The 25,394-nt window shown below is 36.7% G+C and overlaps 5 protein-coding genes and 1 pseudogene across 5 annotated transcripts; all 6 read right to left on the bottom strand.

Moving 5' to 3' along the window:
• Nucleotides 1-790: 790 nt before the first annotated feature.
• Nucleotides 791-3,367, bottom strand: LOC120002534. Its single transcript, XM_038851301.1, has 3 exons — nt 3,234-3,367; nt 1,382-1,439; nt 791-1,212 (listed from the first exon to the last, which is right to left on the bottom strand). Exons 1-3 carry the CDS (start codon nt 3,365-3,367, stop codon nt 826-828), a joined length of 579 nt encoding a protein of 192 aa, XP_038707229.1. The 3' UTR covers nt 791-825.
• A 1,524-nt stretch (nt 3,368-4,891) lies between these two features.
• Nucleotides 4,892-5,949, bottom strand: LOC120002532 (annotated as a pseudogene).
• Nucleotides 5,950-12,712: 6,763 nt separating this feature from the next.
• On the bottom strand, nt 12,713-14,755 carry LOC120002131. Its single transcript, XM_038850735.1, has 2 exons — nt 13,540-14,755; nt 12,713-13,228 (listed from the first exon to the last, which is right to left on the bottom strand). The coding sequence occupies exons 1-2, from the start codon at nt 14,690-14,692 to the stop codon at nt 13,191-13,193; spliced, it is 1,191 nt and encodes a 396-aa protein (XP_038706663.1). The 5' UTR covers nt 14,693-14,755; the 3' UTR covers nt 12,713-13,190.
• A 3,762-nt stretch (nt 14,756-18,517) lies between these two features.
• Nucleotides 18,518-18,942, bottom strand: LOC120002152 (auxin-induced protein 15A-like). Its single transcript, XM_038850759.1, has one exon. The coding sequence runs from the start codon at nt 18,858-18,860 to the stop codon at nt 18,579-18,581; it is 282 nt and encodes a 93-aa protein (XP_038706687.1). The 5' UTR covers nt 18,861-18,942; the 3' UTR covers nt 18,518-18,578.
• A 1,287-nt stretch (nt 18,943-20,229) lies between these two features.
• LOC120002154 (auxin-induced protein 15A-like) lies at nt 20,230-21,157 on the bottom strand. Its single transcript, XM_038850761.1, has one exon. It carries the CDS (start codon nt 20,644-20,646, stop codon nt 20,371-20,373), a length of 276 nt encoding a protein of 91 aa, XP_038706689.1. The 5' UTR covers nt 20,647-21,157; the 3' UTR covers nt 20,230-20,370.
• A 3,287-nt stretch (nt 21,158-24,444) lies between these two features.
• Nucleotides 24,445-24,957, bottom strand: LOC120002155 (auxin-responsive protein SAUR23-like). The gene has a single exon (XM_038850762.1). It carries the CDS (start codon nt 24,853-24,855, stop codon nt 24,580-24,582), a length of 276 nt encoding a protein of 91 aa, XP_038706690.1. The 5' UTR covers nt 24,856-24,957; the 3' UTR covers nt 24,445-24,579.
• Between the last annotated feature and the right edge of the window lie 437 nt (nt 24,958-25,394).

Below are 25,394 nucleotides of genomic sequence, written 5' to 3'. Positions count from 1 at the left end.
ATCAATTTTGAAATTCTTTGATTGAAAATGAAATAAGTCATGCAAAAAAAAAAAAAAGAAAAAGAAAGGAAATTCCAAAAATGGTTTACAAAAGCTCATGAAAACTGAGGTAGTTTCAAAGTAAAAATAATGGATTATTTTGATAAACTTGTGTTTTGGGTACTACATTACTCTAATGTTAGGCCCATTAGAAAAAGTTGGGCTGTTTCTATAAACAGTTGGGCTCCGCTGGGCCCAAATTCTCATGAAAACCAAGCCCGCAAGAACAAACACAAAAAACTTCAATTACACTGCCCCAATCATAGAATGAATAGTTCGTCCGCCTGTAAAAAGTTGTTAATGGTGGATACATGGGAATGGATATCAGTGGTGAAGCTTGCTTCGATGGAAGCGACTGCAAGGTATGTTTCGAGTTCCCACTCTCTTTACTGATCGTACAGTGTCTTGGTTTGTTTGTCTTGGGTTAAATAGATTGATTACCATTTTGCATAGTCTGTGCTTGATAAGGATTGCAAAGAATGCTATACGAGGGTTCAAAATAGAAATATCGTTGATTGGGTTCTTAATCAGGTTGTATTGTGATTGTAATCAGAGGATCAGAGTTTTTAAGGTTGAGATCAATCAGTCTAGTTCTGGAGACTGAAATCCAATTTCTTTTTTGACAGAGAAACTATAGATTTGAAGCGTAAATTTAATTCTGAGAGGGAAAATAAAACAAGCTGCTAATTTATGTTTATACTTTTATGTTACAAATCTACATCTCTAAAATGGCAATTACTGCTGTATAAAATTGTGTCTTGGTCAAGTAGTTATGCTTAAGAGCCTCTACAATATGCTTAAGCGAGAAGTGACATCCATGAAGGTATCTTCTGTGCAAGGAATTGTCAAACCACCCATTGGATGATCATAACCAAACTCTTCTTCAGATTTCCTTAGCAAATCTTGAAATGAAGGATGCTTCAAATAGGATACTGGAACCAAAAATCTCTTCTTCTGTGTCTCTGACCCAACATATATAGCTAGGAAGCCTTTTGGTACATCTATAGATATGGAAGACCGTCGTAGAATCTGCTTAGCAAGAACACTAGGTAGCCGGAAAACCCATCTCTTTTTCTTGGTATATCTTTGTGGATGAAAAGAACTTTGATAGGGGATGGTTTGAATAAAGCTTTCAGTTGAGAATGCAAAGACTTGGCTTAGTTTGTAAACCAACTATGAGTATCCTTATATATAGATGAACTGGTATATGGTATTATCTTCTTGAATGTGGACTGAGTGGTGAAGGATCATTTGCTGGGACATGCTCAACAGGCAAACATATGAGTATCACATGGTTTTGTCTATGATTATCACATGGTTTCTGTCTTCCAAACTAGCTAACAGAGAATATGGTGGTTGAAAACTCAATTTGTGTCTGTTTGTTGACAAACAAAGTTTCCCTACAAATTTAGAAGCACACCAATGAATGACTGGCTAAAGAAAAGAAGATTGTCAAGGGATGGTTGGATACTAAATGTTTATAGAGAGGCAAAGCTAACTGACTATTGGATTTTGGACATGGTTGAGAGTCTTGAGACAACTAATCTAAAGTATGTTTTTTGGTGTAAGGACTAACAGGCAAGATAGATGGTGGAGCTGCAAACCCTAACCGAGTAAGTAAGGGAAACGGAGAAGAAAAGAACTAGAGGCAGAATTTGATGGAATCTCTATTTGCATGTAGCCGGCAAAAATTACTGCAAAAGTCCTAACTCTTCAATGCTTTCAATATGCAAACTCTCTGATGACGCGGAGGGTGTATAATTGAACACAACTTTGCCAATGTCACAAACCTTTATTCTTGTTGATTCTCACGCTAGAGAATAACCAAGAACAAAAGCCTCTATGCCTTGTTGATTCCGAAGAATGCCAAGTTGATAGACTGTTAGAGAGAATTCTCTAGCTTTTATTTAATCAATCAAAACTACTTTTCTGTAAACCATATGAGGCACTTATATAGTTGCCATACAAACCAAATCAAACCCTAGCAAAAGTTCATAATAGGAAATAGAATAAGAATCATAATAGAAATAGGAAACTAATAATAAACGTAATAGATAACTAAATAACTTGACGACCAAGGAAGGGCCATCAGCGTCCTGCCTTGCGCCCATCAAAACGGAAGAGAAAGGCTTGGGCCTTTCGTGCTGCATCACTCTCCGTAGGCACCCGTTCAACATTTTCTCATATTAGTTGCTAATTTAATGGTGGTTGAGACAAAACAACTGCAATTATGACTTTGATTCCCTTAACAGAGAATAGTAGATCCAATTAGTGGTTTAGAGCTCAATATGAATATGTTAATGAGTTTTATAAAGGATTTATAGCAATGTTCTCTACATGCGTACGAGGAGTTCTTTATGGTGTAGAAGTTAACCATTTCAAAATCAGTTGGAAACTGCAAGGGCTAAGCTGCTTAATGTCTTTGAGATAATTAAGTTGGATTGGCATCTTTTATTTTTACTGTTTCTGCTTATTTTTTTCACATAATTGAAAGATAAGTGGGGGCATGTAGTAAAAAGCAATTCCGAATGAACCTTTGTCTAACAAGAATACTGCAAGGATTATGCAACTGTACCAAACCCTTGGATTTTGAGGGACAAGTGGAGATTATGGGAGATATAAGACATAATCAATTATATCTAGGAATTTAATGTCAGTATGTCTCTGTTAAAGGAGTAGTGACTGTGGGCTGTTCTTATTGTGTATTGACAAAGTAGGTAGCATGAATTCAGCATCGGTAGAAGATGATTACCCAGATTGATATATGCTGTAATGAAGGGAATAAATAGCTTGAGTCGAGGTTTTACCCGTTTTAAGTTAAAATATAGAAGTCAGAGTTAATGTGGTGCAAGTCTAATCTAGTCGAGACTAAGCGTAGGAGAAAGAAACTGAGTCATTTTAAGAGGAAAAGCAAGGTTTACTCCTGATATATGGAACGTTATACAAAATTCCTTTGTCAAGAGAAAGAGCTCATCTACTTAAAGAGAAATAATATTTACATGGACTTCCTGCTATACAAAATTGTATACGAAGCTTAGTTTTGATGACCTTCATAATCTGTTTATCTGGGAAGTAACACTAATGAAAATGTCTTCTCCACAGGGAATTGTCAAAACCACCATTGGATGATCAAAACAAAGACTCTTCTTCAGCTTTACCTAGCAGTTCCTGGAATGAAGGCTGGTTGAGATTACGATACAGGTACCACAAATCTCTTCTTCTCAGTCTCCCCAACATATACTGGTAAGAACCCTTTGGGTACATCCATAGATGTTGAAGATCGCCTCAAAATTTGCTTAGCCAGAATGATAGGAAAACGAATACCCATGATTTCTTTTGGGTTTCTTGAGAGAAAAAGTCAATACGATAAATTTTTGACTGTTTGTTGTTCAAGGAAAAGATATTAATTGAGAGATTGTGAAAACTTATGTTGGTTGAGAACCAAGTACTTCGGAGTATATATAGATGAATGGTTCAATGTGGTAAATCTTCTTAAATTTGGATTGAGTGGCCAAAAATCATATGCTGCTGAGACATTCCATGTGGACATAGATTGATACAGTATCACATGGCTGGCTTTTTCTTCCAAACTAAAACATGAAAGCTGGGGCCAAAAAATATCACCTCGTCAGTTTGGTTGACAAACACTATCCCCTACAATTTCAACAGAAGCCAATTCAGGACCAGCTAAAGATTGGAAACCAAACAGTGGGCCATGTGGATGCAGAGCTATGTGACATTTGGATTGCAGAGGGACTTGGGCATGTGAGGTTTCTTAGAGACATAAGCAACTGAAGATCACATGGTTCTGCCTTCAAACTCTTAATAAAAAAACTCGGTAGTGATTGAGCTAGGAAACTTGTTTGAACACAATATGGCCAAACACTTCCAAGAGGACAAGCAATTTGGGACCCAACTGGATTTATTCAAATGGCTGACCTATTCAAGATTCACAATCAACAATCAATATGCAACTAATCTTGGTGGTGAATCCATAGATAGGATATTTGATTGAAGCACATGCAAGTAACCTAGGTAAGAACTGTTGAACACCTCAAATTATTGACAATAATAGACAGAAGAAGCGACTGGTATTTCGGTAGTATCATCCGAGCTTATGGGTAGAATCCTACAGCAACTCAGCTAATGAGATGAGATGATAAAATTTAAGGCATGATTTTAAATGGAAGAATTAACAAGCAAAATGGAGGTTTTAGCTGCAAAGCCTAGTAGAATATGGGGAAAGGAGAAAAGTGCAAAATGTGGAGGAAGAATTAATGGAATGAATATTATCTTGTGGGTATAACATGGCATTGTCAGGAAACCCATTTTATATTTTCAATCTTGATTGCGGAGTGTGGTTTAACTGTATTAGCGATTAGATATCATCTAATGATTCTAATCCAGTACTAGCTTGCTCTTTTTGAAAGACTGCTTTGATAATTCTTGAACTGTCTGTTATTACGTTTAGAAATGAACACCACAACAATTTTTGACTGTACGTATAAGCCTTTTCTTTTGAGCCTCTAGCCCTACATAAATAGCTAGGAAGCCTTTTGGTACATCTATAGATGTGGAAGACCATCTCAGAATCTGCTTAGCAATAACACGGGGTAGCCGATAGCCCATTTCTCTTTTTCTTGGTGGTATTCTTTTTGCAGTCGAAAATATTCAGAGGAAAAAGAAATTGCGGAGCAACTGACATTGTCAGAGGAAAAAACAAGTGTTACTTCCAATGTGGAACATTGTACAAAATAACTTCTTAATGGAAATAACCGCGTCTGCTCGAAGAGGGAAAAAATCATTTAACATTTACTCCCTCCTATACAAAATTGTCTCTAGAGATTAATCTTCATGCTTTCATGATCTGTTTATTAGCGAAAGTAACGCCAATGAAAATGTCTTCTCTACAGGGAATTGTCAATCCACCCATTGGATGATCAAAACCAAACTCTTCTTCAGCTTTACTAAGCATATCCTGGAATGAAGGCTGGTTGAGATAGGATACTGGAACCACAAATCTCTTCTTCTCAGTTTCCCCCACATATACTGCTAAGAATCCTTTGGGCACAGCATAGATGTTGAAGATCGACGCAGAATTTGCTTGGTAAGAACTGAAGGAAAAACGAATACCCATGATTTCCTTTTGGTTTCCCTTTAGTAAGGATCCAAGAAAAGTTAACTTTGTGGGTATTTGTTGTTCAAAGCAAAGATGCTAATGTAGAGATGTGAGACATTTTGTTGGGAGTGAACCACAGTTTATGGGTGTCTATATAGATGGAAGGGATGAATGTGGAAAATCTTGTTGAATTTGGATTTATTGGCTGAGAATCATCTGCTGCTGGGTCCTTAGGACGTAAGCAGGTCAATAAAGTCTCACATGGCTTTGTCTCCCAAACAATATTCCCTACATATTTCAATAGAATCCAATGCAGGACCAGCTAAAGATTGGAAATGAAAGAGTGGACCATATCATTTGATGCAGAAATATATGAACTTTGGATTGCAGACACTCTTGAGACAAACTATATTAGGTATGGTTTTGAATAAATGAAGAGAGCAGAGAATAAGTGGCGAAGAGAGATTTGGGAATGGTGGGGTATTGAAGAGTCACATGGTTCTGCCTTGAGACTCCAAATTTTGTTGGGAGTGAACCTGGTGGTGATTTGAATTGAGATACTTGGTTTGAACACAAGGGAATAAATGAAGTACCTAGCTCAATGAAGAGCACATGATGTATGTCCTACAAGGCTACAACAAAGCTCAATATCCAGCAACCAAAACCTATGTGTTTCTGGATTTTAGAAAAAGCAATGTGTTTGGGGCAGTGGATGCTTTTAAAAGATTTTCCGAGAGAATCAATTATGAGTATATAGTACCTGCATTATTGAATGGGTAATGCAATGCCATAATCGCCTTATTATTAGGCTTAAAATCAATTGAAGTTTAGCATGCAAGAATCACCTTCCTTAACAATAGTTTGGAAGGTGCTTGTTCTCTTGTCGTTAACACTAATACTTTCAAGACTAAGATAGTAGTGTTTAGGAGAATGTTTGAGTTGAGACAGCTCTTGTCCTATGTTTGCTTCAACTCCCAACGTAAGCTTATTAGTATTTTTTTCATGTTCTTGCTTTAGTTTCGCTTTTGATTTGAGAAACTAATGACAACAGCTCAGCTCCAAAGTTTAATATCTTTGCTCACAACTCCTGATGCTCTGCTATTTGTTTGCAGGGGATGCCAACTATCTCTCCTTTGTCTTTGTTGCATAAAAGCTTGTTAAGTGAGCTTTCAGATCGAGTTCCATTGGTGATGCTTAAAATGTCTTTGTTTCTTCTGCAAAAAAACATAAACAAACACATTTTTGCTTCGGCTTTTTATAATTCAAATTCACAATTCCCTTGTTTCACCATTTCATATCGCAAGGGCCCGTATTTTTTAAAAAAAATGTTTTTCTGACAATGCTTGTGGTATCTTATGGTCTACCTTTGGTCTTTCAGGTACCATCCACGAGGGCGGGAATTCTTTGATATTTTGTTGTACCCGACAATCATTTAAAATGCAGCGCAATCTGCTTCAGCAAAAGAGACTTGCTTATTCTGGAGGTCGAACTCCACCTGAAAATTCAATTGCGCCATACTCCCGAGAATCGAAAGAAAATCACTTGAGATTATTGCCATACAAACGACATTACGAAATCTTACAAATGTGTTTTTGGGTTGTAAATGAAGGCTTGCACTTGGAAAATGAAATACTATTTCTGGGAGGTCATCATATAGGTGCGTTTTATAGCACAATTCATATGGTTTTAGGGGGTTTTCTATTGGAATGCCAGCAAAAACTTGTTGGACAATAGAGTTGAGATCATTGTATATGCTTGAATGCAACACTATAAGGGGTGTTCCAGAATCTATCATGATATTAGTTGGATTTTGGTTCGTGCTTTGGCTTATGTTGGTTATTCTATTTTTCACGCTGATACTTTCCAGACTAAGGTAGTAGTGTTCTGGAGGATTTTGGAGTACAAATCGTGTTGAAACAATTCTTGTTCCGGAAATTGTTGCTCCTGTTCCAAATCTAAGCTTACTAGTAGTTGTTGATGATCGAGGAAGTAAACAGTATGAGAATTTGTGTTCAATTTCGGTTTCCAGTTGAGAAACTAATGACAACAAGCCTGCTCCAAGGCCAATAATACCTTGAATACGACGACTCGGAAAACTAAAGTAGTTGTCACTACCGCATCCAAACACTAATTCTGGAAAAGGAATTAATTTACCGTTTGTGGAATTTACGTAGAAGGTATCCTTACTCAAGACTCCCGATGTATATGAATCATCCCAATAAGAATGATTGTATTCGCAGCGATTTGAGTACCCGTTCTTCTTTTCGCGCAGGTTTTGGCAAAATTTTGTGTCGTAAAGCACAGTGTCATAAGTGGAGGAACTTGATGCGTTGAAAAAATTTGTGTCTCTACGGTTGTAATTATGATCAGAAGAGCATTGTATCCATACAAGATTACTTCCCGTGTCTGCAATAGCAAGAACTTCAATCGGTGGAGAGCCAACATAAATCTTCATGACATATTCTGCTCCAATTAGAGTGAGTGATGAAGAAAGTTTGTTATTATTGATAGATGAGTGGAAGAAAGTAGCTCGTCTAAGTGAACGCGATGCGGCCTTTCTTAAGAGTTCAAATTGAGTAGTAGAACTATTATAAAGGGGAGATAACGGTGAATCTAGATGAATAAGATCGATGCTGAAATGATTTCCTTTGCCTTCAGCTGGAGATTGAATCAAAACATTCAATGAACTGATAAAAAGAACAAAGATAAATTGGTTCATTGTTAATGGACTGAAAAGCCAAAGAGAGAAAGGAATTAAATGTAATTAATGTCCGTTTTATGTGCTATATATAACATAGATGGTGATTGATAATACCAAAATAACCCCACCAATTATACATAGCCATGTGGCACACGTAAGCCAGTTAGGCAAGAATGAGAAAGTATCCTGGAACTGACCGAAATGCCTTCTTCAGTACTGTTTGAAAAGACTGTCCAAATTAAGAGCATTTATCAATCTCTCACCAATTTTGACATGCAAAGAAGATGTAAACTGCTCATTGCATTAAAAAAAAACCTTGTTTCTTGCTTATACCATTGGAGTCATCAGTAAACTTTGAATGTTTATATATGTAATTGATGTTAAGATAAAGGTTCGCATCGAACGGTTGAGGGAAAACAAAGTGTTTTATAAGTTAAGATCAAACCCAAACAACTTGTAGAAGTATTGTTCGCTTTGGATTCTAAGCCTCAAAGAATTTTGTCCTTCAAAGGGTCCACTGTAATTGAGAGGTATTGGATTTTAACTTATAAAACACTTCGTTAAAATCTAAACAATGGAACTGGGTACTGACAAAACAAAGTGCATTATCTGTTTTATTTTTCGTTGTTTTGGTGGGAATTCAAGTGTTGATGTAATCAATGTAGTTTGGCTTTATGCACCAATTAAACGGCATAAGAGTTTTCTTATGTAAAGAAAACAGAGAAAGAGAATTGTGTATGGTGTTGAGAAAATTGTATGTTCATTTACATCTATGTTAGTGATATATATAGGAGAAGAAAGCACTAAGTCAAGCCTAAACAATGGCAAACAACTAGAAACATTGCCTAATTTATGCATGCATTTAAGGTAATGGAATCAATAATATATTCTCCTTGATATCCTCCTTGATATCCTCCTTAACATGTTCCTTGATATCCTCCTTAATATCCTCCTTAACATCCTCCTTAATTTCCTCTTTAATACTCCCCCTCAAGTTGGAATAGATGTTGACTATGCCCAACTTGCTAAGTAAGATGGAAAATTGTGGGACACCTACAGCCTTCGTGAAAATGTCTGCCGGTTGCTTCGAGGTTGAGATGTGAAATGTCTTGAGTAAACCGGCCTGAATTTTTTCTCTTACAAGATGACAGTCAATCTCTATGTGTTTCGTTCGTTCGTGAAATACTGGATTTGACGCTATATGTAATGCTGCTTGATTGTCACAATACAACCTAGCTGGTTGTGGATGCTTGATTCCAAGATCACATAGAATGTACTTTAACCAAGTTATTTCACAACATGCCGAAGCCATGGAACGATACTCTGCTTCCGCGCTTGAGCGGGACACTGTGTTTTGTTTCTTAGTTTTCCAAGAGATCAGTGATTGTCCGAGGAACATGCAATATCCTGTGGTGGAACGACGTGTGTCTCGACATCTAGCCCAATCCGCATCGCAAAAAGCATTCAGCTGTATCGGACTAGTGGCAGAGAATAAAATACCTTGTCCGGGGGCTTGCTTGATGTACCACAATACTCGGTAAGCTGCTTCCAGATGTGGAGTACGGGGCTTATCCATGTATTGGCTAAGAATATGGACAGCATACACTAAGTCTGGGCGAGTAAGTGTCAAGTATATCAACCTTCCAACAAGTCTTCGATAAGAAAAAGGATCACTGATGCACTCTCCATCAGTCTTGTTGAGGGATAAATTTTGTTCCATAGGAGTGTTGACTGACCTAGCAGCAAGGTAGCCTGCATCCTCCAGTATTTCAAGGGCATATTTACGTTGTGAAATAGCAATTCCCTTGCTAGAACGTGCAATCTCTATACCCAAGAAATATTTCAACTCACTGAGATCCTTCAACTTAAATTGTCTCATGAGACCATTTGTAACTTCCTCAATGTCTTGCAGACTATTCCCTGTGAGGATGACATCATCAACATAAACAAGAAGTGCAGTGAAGATGCTACCTCGGGTTCGGATGAAGAGTGAATAGTCCGACTTAGATTGATGAAAACCAGCAAGTTTGAGTGCTGTAGACAATTTTATGAACCATTGGCGAGAGGCTTGTTTGAGCCCGTACAGAGATTTGTGCAACTTGCATACACGAGTCTCCCCCTTTCGTCCGAAACCCTGAGGTAGGGACATATATACTTCTTCCTCAAGATCGCCATGGAGAAACGCGTTATTGACGTCAAGCTGACGAAGATGCCAATGTTGGGTGGCAGCCACGGCAAGCAGGAGACGGACGGTAACAAGCTTGGCAACTGGGGCAAAAGTCTCCCTGTAATCAAAACCTTCAATCTGACTGTAACCTTTGGCAACCAACCGTGCCTTGTAACGTTCAACCGTGCCATCAGGATTGAATTTGATTTTGTAAACCCATTTGCAGCCAACAGGTTTCTTGTGCGGTGGCAGTGGTTGGAGGGACCACGTACCATTTTCTTGGAGAGCCTGAAGCTCTTGGTCCATAGCATGGCGCCATTGGGGGTCCTTGACAGCTTGGGAAAAGGTGGTGGGTGTTTTGATGGCTGAGATGGATGTGGCAAAGGCCCTGTGGGAAGGAGACAAGTTATCATAGGATATAACATGAGATAAAGGGTGAGAAGTACCTGTATGTCCAGCCAATGATGGAGGCGATGACGGTGGATCCCGAGTGGGCAATGAAACCTCCACATGGTAGTGTTGAAGATAACTGGGAGCATGGGTTGTGCTGCGTAGCCGAGGTGCGGGTGTGGAGGTGGGAGTAGGGTGTGGCGGAGACATAATGGGGTCAAGTGTGGTAGTGGTGTCACTATGGAATGATGTGTTTGGTGGAATGTTAGGTGTGTCTGAAGGAATGGGCATGGCACTCGGTGCAGGTGTCGGTAATGGGTCAATAGAGACCATTGGAGTGGGAAACAACGTGAAATTGGGGGGAGGGGAAAGAGTGGCAGCGGAAGTAGTGTAGGGAAATAATTGTTCATGAAAAACAACGTCCCGAGAGATGAATATTTGACCAGTTTCGAGATTGTAAACGCGGTATCCCTTGGTACCATATGGGTATCCAAGGAATAGGCAACGGATAGAACGGGCATCAAATTTAGTAGGACGAGTATGGTGGGTGGAGGCAAAACACAAACAACCAAACACACGTAAATGTGCATAAGAAGGTGTTTTGTGAAAGAGAATTTCGTATGGAGTTTTAACTTTAAGAACAGGAGTGGGAGTACGATTGATGAGATAAGCAGCGGTAAGGATGGAATCTCCCCAAAAAAATTTAGGAAGGTTGGCTTGAAAAAGTAAGGAGCGGGCAACATTTAGAAGGTGACGGTGCTTGCGTTCGGCTACTCCATTCTGTTGTGGGGTGGAAACACAAGTGGTTTGATGCATAATTGTTGGGTCTAAATTAACCTTACTAGCAAGTGTACTAGTCGGCGACTACAGCACAATGATAAGCAAGGGTCGAATCCACAGGGATGGAGTTATGTCTAATTCAAATGTATACTTGTATGTATGTATGTACAATGCAAACAAAGTAAAGATCAACTCAAGATTGTTTGGGTTGGTAATTAAACTAAGACAAGTAAAGAGCAAAGTATTTTTGGTATTTTCTTAGAATAGGGATGCAACTAATGCAAATGAGTTGAACACCAAGGCTTTGGAATCCCCCTTGGGAAATGACTTGCAATGACACAAATTCACACACATATTTGCTAATTCGGGCATAACGAATCCGTACCTAAGTCGGTTTTAGCGCACCTAAGCCAAATCTCCCTAAAATCGATTACTAGCCATCTTATTGGTCTAGGTCGGATATTCCTAAGTACATTCTAGCCATCTTATTGGTCTAAACATGCATAGGAATTCATGAAGTTCTATGGAGATTAGGATTCATACAAATTGTCACCTAATTAAAGGGAGACATATTCATAATCAAGTGTTTCAAGAAGCATAATCTACTTGACATATTATTGTCTAAGCAAATTCTCCAAACAATTTCATCCAAAAACCTAAAGTGTTGGCCAAACACCACAAGCATGAAGAAATTGCAATCAAATATAGAAACACAAGATTTATACCCAAATCAACTCATATGTATGTAAATCAAGTCATAAACAAAGTCATCAAACCCAAGGCTTCATCCTAGCCTTGGCACAAGAGGTTTAGTTACACATAATGAGAGAAAAACACAAGAGAATAGATGAGAAAGGCATGAATAAACCCAATGAGTTGAGTAGATTCAAGTGGAGTTGAAGAATCTCTCCTCCTAGCTCCAAGAATCACCTTCCCCCTCTGTTTTCGCTCTCCAGAAATCTGTTCTAGGTCTAAAGTCTCCCGTAGCTCGGACAAATCGCGACTTAAAACACCTCAGAAAATTGCTTTTCACTCCTAGGCGCGTTGTTTTCACGCCTAGGCGTGCACAACTTAAAATTCAAGTCCAACTCTCTGGACTGGGCGTGCAGGAGTGATCCTGGGCGTGCACAATTTGTGCGCCTAGGCGCGTTACCCCTAGGCACATGATTCAAATGACCATAACTTCTCCATATGACCTCCGATTTGCATGATTTTAGATTCTACGGAAAGCTTGAGATGTCTAGTTTCCAATGCCTTTTGTTGCGCTCAATTCCAATAACGTGACAGAAAGTTATGACTATTTGAACACACGAAGGTCGGTGGACATTTTCTTCAATTCAGCCCTTTTTCCGTCGCTTTTCATCCAAACCGCAATCAACCTATCAAAATACAAATCAACACATAAATACACTCATTATTTATCAAAAGAAAGCTTAAGAGGGGGATATTTCTACCAAAAACAATAGGTATTATCATAACTATCAATAATCCCTTTTTCAGAGTAGAAATTATGCATGGAGAATTCAGGACCATTGTCACTCCTAATGACTTTGACGCGAGTAGAAAACTGTGTTTCAACATAGTTTATGAAGGAAAGAAGAGATCCACGTGCATCGGATTTGCTATGTAATAGATAAATCCAAGTACAACGAGAAAAATCATCAACAATTGTAAGAAAGTATTTTGCCCCATTGAGTGATTGGATATGGTATCCTCCCCAAATGTCAACATGAATTAATTCAAATGGAACTTTCGTAGTAATAGAACTCAATGGAAAAGAGTTACGAGTTTGTTTGGCAAGAGGACAAATGGCACAATCATCAACTGAACAAAAATGGATATTTTTGGTAGACAAAGATATGGCCCGTAGGCTTTTGTTAGATAAATGACCTAAACGTTGGTGCCATAAATGGGATGAGTTGGAAGGTGTAATTGTTGAGGCGGAATAACACCCAGATATCCTCGCAACGTCCAAGTAATAAAGCCCATTGCGCTCAGTTCCCATCCCAATCATCTCCCCCGATCGTTGGTCCTGAACAATACAAGACACATCAGTAAAAATTGCAGAACATAGGGATGTTTTGGCTAATTTGGCTACTGAAATTAAGTTTAATCGGAATGATGGAACACATAAAACATTATAGAGCACAAGATTATCAGAAAACCGTATGGTGCCTATATGTGTTATGGGAGCAATGGCATGATTGGGCAGGTATACATGACGATTACGAATTGGTGTCTTGGTGGTCATAAGAGTGGATGAGCAGACCATGTGATCTGTAGCACCTGTATCAAAAATCCATTCCTTATGTGGAATAAGAGAGTTTGCACAAACTGTGTTACCTGAAACGTTGCTCATTGTAGTTGCCGCATTCACTTGACTAGCCATGTTTCCTACTTTGTTTTGATCAATAAGAGCAAGGAGATCATGATATTGATCTGCCGTGAGGTTGTAGGAAGGTGGTGTGCTATCAGTATTGTCTGGTTGAAAACTTACATGATAAGCCTTTGAACGAGAATGAGAGTTTGTGTTCAAATGATTACTCTTATCACCGTGAGAGTTGGCCCTCTTAAGCTTGCGGCAAATATCGATTGTGTGACCTTTGTGTCCGCAGTAGTCACATTTTAAGTGTGCCCGACAGTTTTCAGTGGAGTGACCAGTAAGGTGGCAACGATGGCAACGGATAGTGGAGAGGTGGGACAAAGGAGCTTTCCCTGTATGATTGAACCTTTCTCTAGCGGTGAAAGCTGCTGCCTCTGGTGCTTTACCCAGACCTTGTGAGGAGATGACTCGTTGTTTTTCGTCTTGATTGACAAGAGAGAACACTTTGTTAGCAGGAGGTAGTGGATCCATGAGAAGAATTTGACCACGTGTTGCTGCATAAACCTCATTGAGTCCCATAAGGAACTTGATGGTACGTTGTGTCTGTTGGTATTGATGTAGAGTCTTGGCAATATCCCCACTACAAGGTGGTAGAGGACAAAGTGCATCTCGTTTGTCCCAGAGACTTTTGAGCTTGGTGTAGTATTCACCAATGGTCATGTTGCCTTGCAAGCAATCATGGATTTCCTGCTCAATGTGAAAAAGGTACACACTGTTGGTGGTAGAGAGTAGTTCCTTTAGTTCATTCCAGACGGCAAGAGCACTATCATTGTACATGACGCTTTGTCCGATTGCAGGGGTTACTGTGTTGAGGATCCATCCTTTGACAAGAAGATCACAACGAGTCCATTGCTTTACCTCTGCCGTGGATCCTGTGACAGGTTTGGTCACGGTTCCATCGATGAAACCGTCTTTGTTCTTGGCAATAAGGGCCATGAGCATGGCATGACTCCAAAGAGGATAGTTCTCTTGATTCAGCGATTGGGTCACCAGGATAAGACCAGGTTGGTCCGAGTGGTGAAGATAGAGAGGATCACTTGGATCATCGTGCCAATGGTTTTGCATCTTGGTTATCTCAGATTTTTCTGGGTCATTGTTGTCGGTCTTTGCCATGAGTGCGGAGGCAAGGTGGAATAATGATTTGCAGTTGATGTTGTTTTACAGGAAGGGTGAAAGCCTAAGCTCCGATACCATGTATAGAAAACAGAGAAAGAGAATTGTGTATGGTGTTGAGAAAATTGTATGTTCATTTACATCTATGTTAGTGATATATATAGGAGAAGAAAGCACTAAGTCAAGCCTAAACAATGGCAAACAACTAGAAACATTGCCTAATTTATGCATGCATTTAAGGTAATGGAATCAATAATATATTCTCCTTGATATCCTCCTTGATATCCTCCTTAACATGTTCCTTGATATCCTCCTTAATATCCTCCTTAACATCCTCCTTAATTTCCTCCTTAATTAAACGGCATAAGAGTTTTCTTATGTAAGCAAATCGGTTTTCACATCGCAAAGTGCATCATCTAGCAATGTAAGACAAGATAAAAAGAGTATCTCTGAGGGGTCATTGTGGGTTGTGGTTGATCGAGTCTTAATTCCTGGAATACAAGTAAATAGCCAAGACACTGCGCTTGTTGTATATGAGATTCAAAAAAGTAGTGCATGGTAGCAGGTTGTATCTATATATATATATCCTGAAATATTTTGTTTTTGCCAATTCAAGTAAGCTACAATACAAATGCGTTGCAATTTGCTTCAGCGAAAGAGACTTGGTTATTTTGGAGGTCGATTTAATTTCCACTTGGAAGTCCACTTGTGCCAAACTGTTGAGAATGGAAAGATGATCATTTGAGACTTTTAATAGCATACATACAAATCAAACTATCGTCATGCATTGTAAATTAAATGCATAAAATTTTTCAATAAGCCGCATGATTTCATTCCAATAAAGCCATAGCTAGCCGTCATTGAGTACAAGTTCAGGATTACAACACATTGAATAATCACCATTGAGTCTCCTTCAATGTCAACTTTTGCGAGAATACCCATATCCACCCAAAGCCTTAATTAAACCATCATGATTGGCATGCAACTCAGCGAATTTATTAGTTCCATGTGAATCAGAAGAGCTAAAGGTAGCCATGAAAAAACCATTAGAATCTCTAATGAGTCCACCTTCTTTGGAGATACTCACATCCCATGTGCTTTCTCAACTTATGGTAAGCTTCTCTGCAACTGATACATTTTCACTCATAAGACTGGTTTAATCTCATAATCCTCATCAGAGCTTTCATGAAGATGAAAACTTTGCTTATCAACTTAACATTCATGTACCTTTTTGGGCCAATTAGTTATTCGAGAGATGAGTATTTTGTTAGGATTGAGGCAAAAATACACATTTCGTCCTTGAACTATACACCAGAGTTCAATTTCGTCCCTAATTTTTTTTTTGGTTTTAAAATCGTCCTTGAACTATCCAAAAGTACCTATTTTTGTCTCTCAAATCTGATTGATGCCGGAAAAAATCAACGTGGCGCCTAGTTGGCATACTAGAATAATCTCAATTGACAAACTTTGTTAAATCACAACGTTTTGTCCTTAAACTATCATTTTGAAATCAATGGCAGAAAAAACCCTAAAATGGGTTTGCAATTTCGTCAATGGTTGTCAAAATTGCAACCCACAAGACAACAACATCAAAATCAAAAGCTACAACCTATTTCACAATGGCAAACACATACCTGAGAGAGGTATTGATAAGATTTGGGAGATGAATAGTGATTGCAGCTCGTGCGCCTTCCTTGGAACGATTTTGACCTAGGTCTAATGGAGAGCAAGAGAGGAGAACACAATTCGCAAATTTGAGCTAGGGTTTTATCTTATGGACCTAATGCTTACTTGAAAGCCAGCGTGTAACAAAAGTTCAAATGGCTTTGCTAGTTGTAAAAAATCTGCCACGTATGTTTTTCTGTTGCCGGAATGATTTGAGTACAAACGGGAAACTTTTGGATAGTTCAAGGACGATTTTAAGACCAAAAAAAGATTAGGGACAAAATTGAAACTTGAGGTATAGTTTAGGGACGATTTGTATTTTTGCCTAGGATTGATGGGGGTGAGAATAGAGTTTGGGGTTTGAGGCTATCCACATCAATGACTGTATAGTGAAACTGGACTGGACATTTAGAGTTTCATTGTCATCATTTTGTGCAAAAGAACCCCACGTTAAAGACTCCAAATGAAACTGTAAATCCCTTGTTTGCTACAGTTCAACGCCACATCTTACGTTCAACTGTAGCAAACTCATGCGAATTGTTTTCATTAAAATATTTCAAGGGCCCACATAGACCACACAATAACAAGTCCTCCACTGGATATCATTGTCCGTCAAGAATGTCCTAATAAAATATTTTTTATTCTTTTAAAATTTCAAGCTTTTGCAGCACACACTATTAATTTTTTTATACATTGCTTATTTAATGTTTTCAACCAATTACATATTAAATTCATTAATCACTACTAAATATCGATGAAGTAGTATATCATAAATAAAATAATTTCAGAAATAAAAGTATAATATATAAAATTAAAATATCAATGTTAATTGATTTATTATCAAAATGTGGTAGATTTTTTGTTATGATAGCTAAAAAAAGAAATGATTTTAAATAATAAAATTGATTGTATAAAAGAATATTTAAATGATTTAGGATATGATTTAGAGTCTCTGCTGCGTGGTGGTACTGTTTAAGAAACTGTAAATTTGTGAAAAGTATAATTTTACTGTAAATTTAGAGTTTTTGTTAAGAGTTTCTGCTGTGGATAGTCTGAGTAATCAAGAGACCAAGGAGAATTTAATGGTGGTTTTCTTATTTATAAATCAAGTGTGTTTTTTCTATTTTAAATTTTAGAAAATAATTTTTTAGTATTTTTCAAACACACTTTTTGTTATTTAGAAAAAAAAAATACAAAATAGAAATGGAAAACAAAAACATGAAATGAAATGAAAACAAGAAAACAGAAAACAAACTAAACGGACTTAATCTTTACTGACTTCTCCACTTTCTCCGTATCCCTTGGACTACCAACTTAAACACACCCTTAACTTGAACCGCCCTTCCACTGGACTATACCAATTCACAACTTTCAAGCCTGTAGCATGAAACTTGAGGATTGAAATCCCCATTCATGCAAGATTTTAGAATCAACAATGCAACTTCGTCACCTTTTAAGGAGAAGTAAAAAAGGGTCCTAAGCTCTTGTAAAAAAGAGTATCTCTAAGGGGGGTCATTGTGGTTTGGGGTCGTCTAATGTGGTTCGTCTTTTATTGGTTGATCTTTTATTGAGAAATTTCCATCTAAGGATAGTAAAAATTTAGTGGTGTACACATAAAATTTCTCAAACTTCAATTACATGGAAAACAATATACTTCATAAATTATGAGCAATCAATCACACTACCCCATTCATAGAACGAATAGTTTGTCACTTGTAGAAGTTGTTAATGGTGGATTCATGGGAATGGATATCACTCGTGAAAGCTTGCTTCGATGGAGGGGACCGCAAGGTTTGTTTCCACTCTCTATAATGATCACAAATTGTCTTGGTTGTTTAGTAATTTTTGTTTGTTTTAGGTTAAATATATTGATTACCAATTGCATTGTCTGTGCTTGATAAGGAGATTGCAATGAATAATGCTATACGGGTCCGAAAGAGAATTATCATTGATTGGGTTGTTAGCTTTGTCTCGTGATTGTAATCAGACGATCGGTGATTTAAGGTTGAAATTGGTCAGTCTGGTTTCTTGATATGTAAATCCAATTTCTTTCTAAGAGTGACTTTTTGACACTTGAAGCATAAATTTAATTCTGAGAGGAAAATACAACAAGCTACTAATTTCTGTTTATACTTGTTATGTTACACAAATCTACATCTCTAAAATGGCAATTATTGCTATATAAAATTGTGTGTTGTCATGAAGTTAAGCTTAAGAGCCTCTACAATATGCTTAAGCGAGAAGTGACATCCATGAAAATGTCTTCTGTGCAAGGAATTGTCAAACCACCCATTGGATGATCATAACCAAATTCTTCTTCAGATTTACTTAGCAAATCTTGAAATGAAGGATGCTTCAAATAGGATACTGGAACCACAAATCTCTTCTTCTGTGTCTCTGACCCAACATATATAGCTAGGAACCCTTTTGGTACATCCATAGATGTGGAAGACCGTCGTAGAAGAATCTGCTTAGCAAGAACACCAGGTAGCCGGAAACCCATTTCTCTTTCTTTGTATATCTTTGTAGATGAAAAAGAACTACGATAGGGGATGGTTTGAATAAAGCTTTCAATTGAGAATGCGAAGACTTGGCTTAGTTTGTAAACCAACTATGTGTATCCTATATATATATAGATGAACTGGTATATAGTATTATCTTCTTGAATGTGGATGGAGTGGCGAAGGATCATTTGCTGGGACATGCTCAACAGGCAAAATATGAGTATCACATGGTTATGTCTATGACTATTAGTATCACATGGTTCTGTCTTCCAAACTAGTTGGCAGAGAATATGTGGTTGAAAAATCAATTTATATCTGTTTGTTGACAAACAAAGGTTCCCTACAAACCCCAACTGAGTAAGGGAAACGAAGAAGAAAAGAACTAGAGGTAGAATTTGATGGAATCTCATTTTTAATGTAGCCGACAAAAATTACTACAATAGTCCTACCTCTTCAATGATTTCAATATGCAAACTCTAGTAGGCACCATTCAACATTTTCTCATTTTGGTTGCTAATTTAATAGTGGTTGTCGACCTGGCTCAAAATAACTTCAATTATGACTTGCACTGCCCTTAACAGGGATTAGTAGATGCAATTAGTGGTTTAGAGCTCAATATGAATATTTTAATGAGTTTCATAAAGGATTTATAGCAATGTTCTCTACATGCATACGAGGAGTTCTTTATGGTGTACGTAGAATTTAACCATTTCAAAATCCGTTGGAAACTGCAAGGGCTAAGCGGAGGCATGTACTAAAAAGCAATTCCGAATGAATCTTTGTCTAACAAGAATACTGCAAGGATTATGCAACTGTACCAAACCCTTGGATTTTGAGGGACAAGTGGAGATTTAGGGAGATATAAGACATAACTAATTATATCTAGGCATTTTAATGTCGGTATGGGTCTGTTAAAGGAGTAGTGACTGAGGGCTGTTCTTATTGTGTATTGACAAAGTAGGCAGCATGAATTCAGCATCGGTAGAAGATGATTACACAGATTGATATATCCCTTCAAGGAGTAAGCTTTTTCCTAGGCAGCATTCAAAATCTTCTCATAATGGTAGCTAACGCAATGGTGGCTGTAGCCGAGGATCTCAGTAATTATAATTATGGCTAGGATTGGCTATAATGGCTGGGTCTTGGTGGATGGAGTTACTTGTTTATTGCTCAATATTTAGTTTTTGAGGATTTTCTTAAAGGATTTATCGTAATCTTCCCTGCATGACTAGAAGGTGTTCTTTATCATTTTGGCCAATTTTAGGTTAAATTACAACTGCTTCAGAATCAATGCCCTGCAAGTCTAATATTGTTTCGAATATTGAGGGGAAAAATAAATTGAGAGCAACTGACATTGTCATAGGAAAAAACAAGTTTCACTTCCAATGTGGAACATTGTACAAAATAACTTCTTAATGGGAAAAACCTCATCTGCTCAAAGAGGAAAAAAATCATTTACATTTACTTCCTGCTATACAAAATTGTCTCTAGAGATTAATTTTCATGCTTTCATGATCTGTTTATTAGAGAAGTAACACAAATGAAAATGTCTTCTCTACAGGGAATCGTCAAACCACCCATTGGATGATCAAAACCAAATTCTTCTTCAGCTTTACTAAGCAATTCCTGGAAGGAAGGCTCGTTGAGATAGGATACTGGAACCACAAATCTCTTCTTCTCAGTCTCCCCCACATATACTGCTAAGAATCCTCTGGGCACATCCATAGATGTTGAAGATCGCCGTAGAATTTGCTTGGTAAGAACTGAAGGAAAACGAATACCCATGATTTCCTTTTGGTTTCCCTTTGGTAAGGATCCAAGAAAAGTGAACTTTCTGAGTATTTTTTGTTCAAAGCAAAGATGCTAATTAATGTAGAGATGTGAGAAATTTTGTTGGGAGTGAACCAAGTTTATGGGTGTATATATAGATGGAAGGGATGAATGTGGAAAATCTCGTTGAATTTGGATTTATTGGCTACTGGGTTCTTAGGACATAGCAGGTCAATAAAGTCTCACATGGCTTTGTCTTTCAAACTATTAACAGAAATCTGGAGCTGAAAAATAGTACCTATGTTAGTTTGGTTGACAAACAGTACTATTCCCTACATTGTTTCAATAAAAGCCAATGCAGGACCAGCTAAGGATTGAAAATGAAAGAATGGACCATATTATTGATGCAGATCCATATGACCTTTGGATTGCAGACACTCTTGAGACAAACTATATTAGGTATGGATTTGAATAAATGAAGAGAGCAGAGAATAAGTGGCGAAGAGAGATTTGGGAATGGCGGTGTATTGAAGAATCACATGGTCCTGCCCTTCAGGAACTTGGTAGTGATTTGAGTTGGAATACATGGTTTGAACACAAGGCAATAAATGAAGTATGTCCTACAAGGCAATACCCCAATGAAGTATGATCCATACAGATACAAGATTGCTTCCCGTGTTTGCAATGGTAAGGACTTCACTTGGCGGAGAGCCAACATAAATCTTCATGACATATATTTCTGCTCTAATTAGAGTGAGTAATGAAGAGATGAGTGGAAGAAAGGAGCTCGTCTAAATGAAGACGACGCGGCCTTTCTTAAGAGTTCGGATTTAGTAGTAGAACTATTATAAAGTGGGGATAACGGTGAATCTAGATGAATAAGATCGAGATGCTGAAACGATTTCCTTTGCCTTCAGCTAGAGATTGAATCAAAACATTGAACGAGCTGATAAAAGAATAAAGATCAATTGATTTATTGTAAAGTGACTGAAAAGCCAAAGAGAAGAAGGAATGAAATGTCATATAAGTTGTATGTGGTATATATAACACGTACAGATCGTGATGCTTAATCTTATTAAGTGGAAGTTATCTATTTCTAATCAATTCTAACACGCAAAGAAGATGTAAGACTCTGAATATTATTTATGTTGTCTCGATCGAGCCTTGATTCCTGGGATACATGTAGTTTTTCCACAAATTATTTCTTGCAGTGGAAGCTCAAATTTATTTGGAGATTGTTTGGGATCATATTGGATATATGTACTGGTTTTTGAGTCATGGGCTTATGAGTTGTGTTCTATTAATCATGTACGTATGTTTCTAATCCTAGTTTTTGTTGAAAAATTTAGGGTTTGCAAGCTCAAAGACCAGTGATTAATGATGCCGTATTGGCACTGCTTGCAGAAAGAAGTCCAAGGCTACTGTATTTGGACTTGGAATCTTGCGTGATCGTAAGTAGCAGTGCCTTATTTTATGCCGTTTATTCTCCCCTTCTTGTTCCTTCCTATTTCATTTTTCATATATCTTCTATGTACATATCGCATTGGTGTCTGCTTGAGTATGACAAAGTTGCTGTCACTGAGCTTCCCCTGATTTGTCTTTCATTGGTAAAACAAATTATGAAGCCGAGTTTGATTTGGATTTTCACCAAGTTTTCTTATGTCGATAATTGTTAGTTGGTTGTGCATAAGTCGCTTGTTGATGTGGCCAACCCATTGATTTTAATCAAATAATTTATTTATTCCGCTGATTTTAAAGAACGAATTTAGCTATTCTATTGTTCTAATCTATAGAATTAGATATTTCATTGTTTTAAATCAGAGTTAACGTAGTGCAAGTGTAATCTAGATGAGAATAAGCGTAGGAGAAAGCAATTGAGTCATCAATTTATCATCATCAATCAATCAATCTATATATATATATAATGGAGGATCCAAAAGGCTTCTCCTTAGTGCCACGTGGATGCCTCTAAAAGAACCTACACAAAAAACAAAAGAAAAAATTAAATATATTAAATAACTTTAAGACCCACAAGCACATACAATTAATAATATACAAATAATTTTAAAATGATATTTAATAATACAACAAATAGTCATATCAATTATCACCTATTAATTGCATATAAAAACAAAAAAGATAAAAGCTTAAATGAAACATATTCACAATATAAATTTAAAATAACACACAAAAACATATAATATCACAATAAAGTTCTAAGACATACTACAAAAACTTCATGGGAAAAATGAACAATTTCAACAAAATTCCTAACGATATGTCCCTACAAATCATGGAATTAGTTACAAATCATGGAATTAGTTGTCAAACAACAACCAATGATGATGGCAAAGATCCAGTTTAGGATGCATTTTTAGAAGATTTCGTAGAGGATGATCCCAATGATCCCGTATAAGATAATCCCTTAGTGGATGATCATACAAATGAAGAATTTAATCAAATGTGAGATACATAGTACAACAAATTATATATTATATATGCTTATTGACATAGTATGAAAAATTGTGCCTTGCTGACATAAAAAGCAATAATAAATGAGATGTAAAAATTAGGAGATAAAGAAGGTGCGTTATATTTTCTATAGAATTTATAATTTATGAGATGTTTTTAGTTATTTTACAACTTTGTTAAAAAAACCAACGTAAAAAATAATTGTTAAACTCTGAGCATATTTTTTCTTTATGCATCAAATTTTTCGTTCATTCTTAGAAAATTATTTATTAACATATTGAGAAAAATGTATTGTAGTTATTTGTTCATTTCATAATTATTTTCATTTTCTATAATTCAAGATTTGTTATTCATTATGGTATTAAAGTATCGAAAAATTATCAAAAATATTTATTTTTTAAATTAATTATGTATCGCGCGAAGCGCGAGCATGCAACTAGTTTATATATATATATAATGGAGGTCTCAAGGATGCCTCCCCTTGAATTGTGGAGAATAGCTAAAAGAGGGGTAAAAAACTTCCCCTTAATTATAGGAAAACCATCAATACTAATAATAAAGACCCACCAAAAATTAAATAAACATAATATTAAAGATGTTAAAAAATTAAATAAACAAAATATTAAAGATGTTAATTATTGGAAAATCAATGTTATTTCAATGATAACCAATTAAATGTCCATAAATACTTTAGGAACAACAAAAAGTGATAAAAGATGTAAAATAATGAAAAGTAACGGTCAAACACCAATTAAATGTGCATAAATACTAATAGGAACAACAAAAAATAATTAAAAAAGTAAAATAATGAAAAGTTACGGCTAAGCAATTCAACAATCATAATCATAATCATATAATTAAGATAAGTGTATTACAAAATACTAAAGTGCTTTAGAAGCTGCCACATTTGCTTCTGTATGGATCAAACTCTTGCCACATGTAAAAAAATTAAATTAAATTAAATTGAAGTTGTATTAAAAAACGCTTTCAATCATCATGTCTTTTTCGTCTCATGTGATCAACCATATGTTACAATTCAATTCAATAATGTGATGTTATATTTATCAATGTTATTATCTTGCTACTGAATGTAGTCGCATTATAATTAAAATATTTGTGAAGTGAATTGCACTTCAAACTTTGTTACTTTTAAAAACCTTTTAAAACCTTTTAAAATTTTTTAAAAGGTTCATCTCACAATTATCTCCATTTTTTATAATTCAAGCTCTGTTGTTTATCATGATAACAAAGTATCGAAAAATTATCAAAAATCTACATTTTTCAAATTAATTATGGACCGCGCGAAGCGCGAGCATGGAACTAGTTATGAGAGGAAAAGCAAGGTTTACTCTTGATATACGGGATGTTATAGAAAATTCCTTCGCACGAGAAAAATCTCATCTGCTTAACGAGAATTACAATTTACATGAACTGCCTGCTATACAAAATTGTCTATGAAGCTTTGTTTTGATAACTTCATAATCTGTTTATCCGGGAAGTAACACTAATGAAAGTGTCTTCTCCACAGGGAATTGTCAAACCACCCATTGGATGATCAAAACCGAACTCTTCTTCAGCTTTGCTTAGCAACTCCTGGAATGAAGGCTGGTTGATATACGATACAGGTACCACAAATCTCTTCTTCTCAGTCTCCCCAACATATACTGCTAAGAACCCTTTGGATACATCTATAGATGTCGAAGATCGCCTCAGAATTTTCTTAGCCAGAATGGTAGGAAATCGAATACCCATGATTTCTTTTGGGTTTCTTGAGAGAAGAAGTCAAGACAATAACTTTTTGACTGTTTAGTGTTCAAGGAAAAGATATTAATAGAGAGATTGTGAAAATTTATGTTGGTTGAGAACCAAGTACTTTGGTGTATATATAGATGAATGGTTCAATGTAGCAAATCTTCTTAAATTTGGATTGAGTGACCAAAAATCATCTGCTGCTGTGACCTTCTCATTAGGACATAGATTGATACAGTATCACATGGCCTTTCCTTCAAACTAAAACAGAAAGCTGGGGCCAAAAAATATTACCTTGTCAGTTACTCAGTTTGGTTGGCAAACACTATCCCCTACAATTTCAACAGAAGCAAATTCAGGACCAGCTAAAGATTGAAAACCAAACAATGGGCCATGTGGATGCAGAGCTATGTGACCTTTGAATTGTAGACACTCTTGAGACAACTCTTTTAGGTATACTTTCAAATACTTGAAGACTGCACAGACAAAATGTTGATGGAGACTTATTGACTTGTTTCCAAAGGCCTTGGTAGTTGGGCATG

The sequence above is a fragment of the Tripterygium wilfordii genome, chromosome 7 (genome assembly GCF_013401445.1).
Source record: "Tripterygium wilfordii isolate XIE 37 chromosome 7, ASM1340144v1, whole genome shotgun sequence".
In the NCBI taxonomy this organism is placed as follows: domain Eukaryota; kingdom Viridiplantae; phylum Streptophyta; class Magnoliopsida; order Celastrales; family Celastraceae; genus Tripterygium; species Tripterygium wilfordii.
The sequence above is the reverse complement of the archived record's forward strand: the minus strand, read 5'-3'. Positions and strand labels throughout refer to the sequence as shown.

Bases quoted from the DNA above. Each gene is read 5' to 3' on its own strand.
- LOC120002534 (XM_038851301.1), bottom strand. From the start codon at position 3,367: ATGGGTATTCGTTTTCCTATCATTCTGGCTAAGCAAATTTTGAGGCGA. The intron at 1,440-3,233 runs GTAATCTCAACC...CTAAATTTGTAG, and splicing joins AGATTTGTGGTACCTGTATC to GGAAACTTTGTTTGTCAACA. The intron at 1,213-1,381 runs GTTAGCTAGTTT...GGATACTCATAG, and splicing joins TTTCAACCACCATATTCTCT to TTGGTTTACAAACTAAGCCA.
- LOC120002154 (XM_038850761.1), bottom strand. From the start codon at position 20,646: ATGGGTATTCGTTTTCCTTCAGTTCTTACCAAGCAAATTCTACGGCGA.
- LOC120002131 (XM_038850735.1), bottom strand. From the start codon at position 14,692: ATGGCAAAGACCGACAACAATGACCCAGAAAAATCTGAGATAACCAAG. The intron at 13,229-13,539 runs GTAACACAGTTT...TGTATTGTTCAG, and splicing joins TACAATGAGCAACGTTTCAG to GACCAACGATCGGGGGAGAT.
- LOC120002152 (XM_038850759.1), bottom strand. From the start codon at position 18,860: ATGGGTTTCCGGCTACCTGGTGTTCTTGCTAAGCAGATTCTTCTACGA.
- LOC120002155 (XM_038850762.1), bottom strand. From the start codon at position 24,855: ATGGGTATTCGATTTCCTACCATTCTGGCTAAGAAAATTCTGAGGCGA.